This window comes from Hemiscyllium ocellatum, chromosome 48 (genome assembly GCF_020745735.1).
Source record: "Hemiscyllium ocellatum isolate sHemOce1 chromosome 48, sHemOce1.pat.X.cur, whole genome shotgun sequence".
Classification (NCBI taxonomy): domain Eukaryota; kingdom Metazoa; phylum Chordata; class Chondrichthyes; order Orectolobiformes; family Hemiscylliidae; genus Hemiscyllium; species Hemiscyllium ocellatum.
This window is the reverse complement of record NC_083448.1, coordinates 12071714-12078653: the sequence shown is the minus strand read 5'-3', so window position 1 is coordinate 12078653 and position 6940 is coordinate 12071714. Positions and strand designations below refer to the sequence as shown.

General features: G+C 38.0%; 1 protein-coding gene across 1 annotated transcript in view; it reads right to left on the bottom strand.

The window, feature by feature from the left end:
* Window positions 1-1814: 1814 nt before the first annotated feature.
* aebp1b (AE binding protein 1b) overlaps window positions 1815-6940 on the bottom strand; it is a 73960-nt gene continuing 68834 nt past the window's right edge. The window contains exons 18-20 of the mRNA XM_060856726.1: window positions 6389-6528; window positions 5682-5781; window positions 1815-3778 (exon numbers count right to left, since the gene is read on the bottom strand). Of these exons, the coding sequence (XP_060712709.1) occupies window positions 3477-3778; window positions 5682-5781; window positions 6389-6528 (542 nt within the window). The 3' untranslated portion in view covers window positions 1815-3476. The remainder of the gene's footprint in view (window positions 3779-5681; window positions 5782-6388; window positions 6529-6940) is intronic.

Below are 6940 nucleotides of genomic sequence, written 5' to 3'. Positions count from 1 at the left end.
GCAATTGCAGACGTTGTTAAAACATCAGAAGAATAGAAGAGACCCCAGTTCATTGATGTAACAGTTGTTCAAGCCGCTATTGTCATGGCTGTGGAAATGGACTGGATCTGCCACTGAACAACTCCCCCAATTTCATTCCTCCATCGCAGCCGCAAAAAGAACAGTTTGATCCCCAAGTTAAATCAAGAAAAACAAAATATAAAGAAGGAAGGATGCATTCGATCACGTGTGGAGCAGATGGGTGACTCAGTGAACATCGCCTACAGAGCCACCTCCACCATCTCAGTGCGCTGGAGCCTGAATTTCTCAAGTTTGTAAAGCAGATAGACATGTTATCGAAAAAATTTAAAGTCACGCCAGGCTTTGTTACAAGCAGAATTGAACGTTCACGTACAAATGTTATCTTACTTCCATACAGGAAGTTTGTGAGACCACACCTTGAATGTCGTGTGTAATTTGGTCTCATTTCGGTAAGAATATAAACGCATTCGAGGTGGTCCATTGGAGGTTTATGCAAGCAGTAAATTAAGTGAATGAATTGTCTTCAAATAATGAATTGCACACACTGAGCTTGTTTCCACTGGAATTTAGAAGAGACCAGGGTGCCTTCATTGAAGTGTAGAAGACCCTTATTGAATCATGAAGCTGGTTCAGGGTGGAATAGTCCCTCGTCCAAATGGAGATGCAAGATTCTGATCTTCGAACAGAAATGGAACTCTTGTACATTTTAGTACTTGAAGTGATTAGAGATGACTTTGCTGCTGGAAGTTGGTTAATTAATACTCAAGTCGGCTCGTGAATTGACTTTCAATACATGGCAAGACTTGCCCTGATTGAACATGATAAAAATGGCTGCAGAAGTTTTAAGGGTTCTGAGGAGAGGAGGAGATGAACACATTTGCAACTTGACACTATCAAGCTTCCAGATTAAGAATTTGAACCTTTTAGGAAAAGTTCTTTGCTAAACATTTGGAGTTTGAATATGTATTGTGGTCCAACCTTAGGCAGTCACAGAGACAAGGAATTTCTCGACTGTCTTCAGGTTTTGCAATTTAAATAAAGGAAAGCTGACAAGGCCAATTATCCAGAAGCTAATTGTGAAAGGCCATCATCCTCTTTTAAGGTGCCATCAATATGAAATAATAACCATCTCATTGCACCTGGTTTTCTGACACTGAACCTATTTTATTCGATGAGGAAACCTAGTGTAATTTGCAGAAAACACTGAGACTTTAGTAACAACTGATTTAATGATTTGTGAAAGAAACACTCTGAGACTGACTCTGAAAGCTCCAGGTTCAGCTGCAAAGAAATTGATTTCCTAATAGAGCAGCCAGAAGTATTTATCAAATGGTGTGCTGAATGGTCTTGAAATTAATCCTGCAGTCTGCGATCTGAATCTGACCCCATCAATCTGAAGTTAATTGAGCTGTAGTTTGAGTGGGAACAAGTTTCTCTTTCACTGGATTGTCAAAGACAAGTAAATAAGAACTGTTTCTTTGGTTTTACTAGTTTGAGAAGTCCACTATGTTACTTTGCTTTAGTGTGGTTTGTGACAGAAGGTGAGATCTATTGAGTGTCTGTATGATTCAATAATGCTTTCTGTTTAAATCCAAGACAATCTGCATATGGTGAAATTTTAGATTTATTTTCTAATCAACGTAGTCATTTTTGGCCATTGTGGTGATGGCCAGTGTATCTTGGATGAAAAGTGGTCAGGTTGTGCCTAACGCTGTTTGCTCCTTGTTTGAACACTTCTATTTGAGAAATGTTTGAGGACGACAGTCATCACTGATGTTCAACTACAATTAAAATGAGTTAATTCTTTGCTGTTGTTTATTCTGCAAAAATAGGTTGAGAAACTTTAAGACATAAAGGAACTCTTCATTGAAAGGGCAGAACAATTCTTTAGAATATTGCTTTTCCAATATTTTTAAAATAAATGTTCTCTATAACATTAGCACAACAAAACAAATCTAATTGCAATATTAAATAGAGCTGTCTCAAAGAAAATCTTTCCACCAAAAATCCCAAAGTGAAGTTGAACACCACTGTTAAAACTTTCATGTTCACTGGTTCAGCGTCAAATCAATCAACACAACTCTAAACATTTGCTTTTTAAAAACCAGGAGTAAAAGTTTGTTGTCGAACATGCATTGTTGAAATTTGCAAGTCACTGAACAGGTTAGGTTGCAAGTAGTGTACATTTAGATGAAAACTAAGATGCATTTTTTTAATCAAATGTAGAACTTGACTCTGTAGTTTTCTATGTTTAACCTTAATATAGTCACAGCTGCTGTGATATCCTGAAGATAATTTCTGCATTTGGAGTAGTGGTAGAATCTAAAATTTTATTAAATAGATTGTTCTGTTTATTGAAGCAAGGATTAATCATGTTTCTTTGCAAGATCATGAATGATTTGGTGATGTAGAGTTTCATATCAGAGGGTAATGCGTGGTGAGAATAAGCACCTTGGAAGCTGTTTACCAGAGAAGACTGAAATGTCTACACGTGTGTTTGCTGCTGTGGGAGTGCCAGTTCTATTTTGTTTATCTGCTCAATTTTTTAGAAGGAAGTGTGTTATGATTCAATATTCACATAACAAGCATTTTGTTAACAATATCCCAGTCTGCTGAGTACAACAAAGGGGCAAGTCTATTCAGCAGTGATCTGTGGGTTGCTCTTGAAATGAGTATCCATTTTAGAGATACGTGAATGAAAGCTTTCTCGTTATTTAACTCTGACTTAACTCGTCTCCGAAGCCAATTTGCTATTTCATGTGTTGATAAATCAACTCTTTTCTTTTTAAAATCGAACCCTGTGACTCCAGCTTTGAATCTGAAGCAATAACTCTTGTGCCTTAGGTCCATGGGTTTTAAGTTTTGGCTTCCCATGTGAAGTAAGTGCTTTGAAACTTTGTGGAGCCTCGTATGGTTTCAGTTCGGTCATGAAGTTTGTAAGGGTTGGGCATGGGGTTTTTAAGATTTGTCTTCAATCGAACTGTTGCATCAAGTAAATTGATTTCAAATCCTGTATCAGGTTAGTTTTGTTTCAGGAACAATTGTATATTCTCGTGGAGTAATCTTTCTGGGACACAAACTTGAAATACATGATTGAGCAAGGGAAGCCAATGGAGGCTGTGGTTCTCATGTCCCTCTCCTGAGCAGTTGTTTGTATGGGTGTGCTTTGGTTCTAATGTTGGGAGCCATTGGATTGCACCGAAGATGTGGTGTCGACCCAGATAACACTCTCTATCTGTTTGGAGAGGTGTTGGACTATGGCTGTGGACGTACTCTTTAAAACTTAGGTTTTAGGTATGATACAAACTCTCATGAAACTTAATGGACAGTAATTCATAATCTTGTTCTCACTGTTATGTGACTGATTTCTACAAGCATGTGTTTATGAATCACAGAGCCTCTGTCTTATAACACAAAGACTGTTTATCCACATGACATGTAAGGGAATAGATGGTCTATTTTGAAGTCTGCGTCTGGTTTTGGTGCTGTTTCCGGTGTCCAGCACGCACCCGAATCTTCCGGATCTTCTTTACTCTTCTTCCCCGGGTCAACAGCACATTGATGGGCTTGCGTCCAAATTCTTCCATGATTTGCTGAATTCTGTGCCAGTTGGATTTGCGTAAATTAAAGTTGCACTCGGTGGCCTCATTCTCGTATCCCACATGACATACCCGTGTACTAGGTGCATAACCCTCTGCTTTCACAGTGATGCGATAGTCACCAGGATTCAATATTCGCCAGTAGTCCCCATCAGTTGCTAGAAGAAATAAAAAGATGAAATCATACAAATACCTGCAAATGTTTATCACATCTGGTTATTTGTTTTTATGCAAGTACTCACCAAGTTTAATGAACCGTTACCAGTTTATGAATGTGAAATGAGTAACACACAGCAAGTTAAGTTCTGACTTATTCGAAAAATTTTGTTCTGATGAGTTGCCTTGATCCTATGAGCCCTCCTCGCTTTATTCTCAGCATTCCTCATAAATTTATCATTTGTTATTTAGTCCATAATAATAGTGGTAATGAGATTTAGGGTCGAGGAATTTGATAGCAACAACAGCCTCTGCTTTCCATGTCCATGTCCATGTCCAACAATGTTCTTTTTTTTAAAAAATGAAAGAATTGCAGATGCTCTAAATGCGACACAAAACCAGAAAAGCTCAGCAGTTCTGGCAGCATCGGAGTTGATGTTTTGGGTCCAGTGACCCTCCCTCAAAAGGTTCCAGATCACCAACAAATCAGGACAAAATAACACAAGCCACCATCCATTACTTTGAATGTTCACTCCCCTTACTGCCAGCATACAGTAGCTTCATTATGTACCATTTTTAACATGAGCTGTAGCAGCTCAGCAATTTCCAAATCTCTAACCATTACAAGCAGCAGAACAAGGCCTCCATGTGCATGGAAATACCACCATCCAGAAATTCCCCTTGAAACCACACACCAGGATTTTTTGTTCTTGTTCTGGAGCTGTGTTCGAATCTTGGAACATCCTCTCGAACAGCAGTGTAGGTGCATCATCACATAGACCACAATTCAGAAGACAAGCTCACCACCATCCTCAAGGGCAACTAAGAATGAGCAATAAATGTTCACTTTGCCAGTGATGCTCAAATCCTAAATCTGCAAACTGCAGTTTAATGAGTTCAGATAAGGTCAGGAGTTTAAGCAGACAATTCTAGTGTGCTCGAGTTGATTCCCGTTCCTTTGCAGGATGAGACTCTTGAAGCAGGTCTCACTTGTGGACACATGTTATTTTCTGCAAGATTGTGGATTCACCTTTCATTTCCAACTTGATTTTCACTGGAGGATGAGTTGGCATTTCAACTTGAGTCTTTTTTGCAGTTCATTTGGATCACTGCTGATCTGGGCCTTGCTTTTTCTGTTCCTACATATTCCTTCATCCATACACTTCTCATCAATCTACTCTTAATGTTGATCACTACATTTGCCTATATCCAAAGCCTTTTGAGAAAAGTAATTTCATGGTTCTTCATTTTGTGTGCGTCCATCATTTTCATTCTTGAACAATTAAGCTATCAGAATAAGATTATTTTCCCTTATTTTCTATTCACTATTTGTTCTGAACAGCCTCGGTTATCTGAACATCAATTATTCCAATTTCAGATGATCAGAACAAGATCTCAAGATCCACTATCTGTTATCCAAACAGTCCATTATCCAAACTTAGTTATACAAACAAAATGCTCCTGACCTATCTTGTTTGGATGTTGAATGTTCTGTGTTCGTCATCTTAATCTTTCTTAATTTATCTATGTTTTGGCCCCAACTCTTGAACCTCCACCTGAACCTCAAATTAATCAATCTGCCTCACTTTTAATCTACATCTCCATTCAAACACAAGTGTCAGAGATTGTCTGAACGTATGCAACACCGAGTCACTGACTGCAGGACTACTTGATACAATGGGCAATTTTGTCTTCTACTGCAACTTAGTCTTCTCTAAGATCTTAACTGCCTTATTCTTCCTTACCTCCAACATGCTTCTCAAGTTTAAGTCTAGTAGCACTTTCTCAACATTTATGAATTGTCCCTATTCTTCTGATGCAGTGAGCCTTTTTCTTTATTTTGGCAAACATAAGAGGTGCAGATAAATTGCATCAGTTGCAATTCTGCAGATGGGATTGTATTACCTGTTAGTACGTCATGGTTTATCCCTTCTGTTGACACTGTTGCATTTGCAATTGCATTTCCTTCCAAGTCTCGAACAAATCCTTTGATGCCACGATGGACCTGAAATGAAATAATATGAGCAAAAGATCCTTGTCTTCAAAATATTTGGCAACAACATTTTGAAAACCAGGAATGTTTTTCTTATAATTTATTCACAAGATAAAGCCAGTAAATAACCCATGCTGTATTATTGGGGCATTTAAAAATTTTGCTTGTGCTCATTGCCTTCTGAATCAGAACTTGAGCCTTTTTAATGCTCCAGTTGTTTTCTTACACATAAAAGAATATTGCTTGGAGAATATAATAATTCTCAATAATAAATTAGTTTGTGCATATTTAAGTTGTGGCTTGTTTTTCTGGTAATTGCAGTTTCCACTTTGTCCTTTAATTTTAATTAGGCATGAATGCCTCCAAACAACCATCTTATTAATTCTTTGATTTCCAAAACTACGATTGAATTTTACATTAGATATTTTTATCCTTCTGAAAATTCTCTTCCTCGTTTTCTCTTTTTTTGGTGAGTGACCCAAACTTTCAATCATTCTATGTTCCCTTTATTTTCCACAGATGCTGCTTGCTGCCCTCAATGAGTGGCCATTTTTTATTCATGACTTTGGAGGTAAATATTAGTCTTCGTAATCATGCAGTTTGTGTGTTCCTTCAATACCTGTTCCATAAAAAAGAGCAGTGCCTCCTGGTTGTTCTCCCATTCCTTTGCCAATTGACTCTCGTGAGGGAATTTATCACACCCGACATAAATGGAGAGCTGGAAACAGTTTGTGTGCAGATAGGTGAAATCATTCATGGCTGTGGATGAGAAGACATCATGTAAGAGCACTCTCACTTAAACATACCTTTTTTCAAGATATTTATTTGTCCAGAAACATTAAATCTTTTCACAAACTCACTGACCAGACAACATTCTTAAATGGAATAACATATGAAATCCCAGTTGGACCAGTCAATAAGACAAAGGCAAATCTGACTGGGGTTTTCACTCCACCTTCCTCCCTACCTTCTGTAAAACCCTTGATAATCGTGTTGATTGAAAATCTGTCGAAAGAAGTCTTCAGTATATTCAGTGACCTAGCTTCTATTCTTCTGAGGTCAAGGATTTCAAAGATTAAAGGTTGGCTGACAGACAAATTCTTGCTCATGTTATTCTTCAATGGGAGGTCCCTTACTTTGAAATAGCCTGCAAATTCTTGTCTCCTCTGCA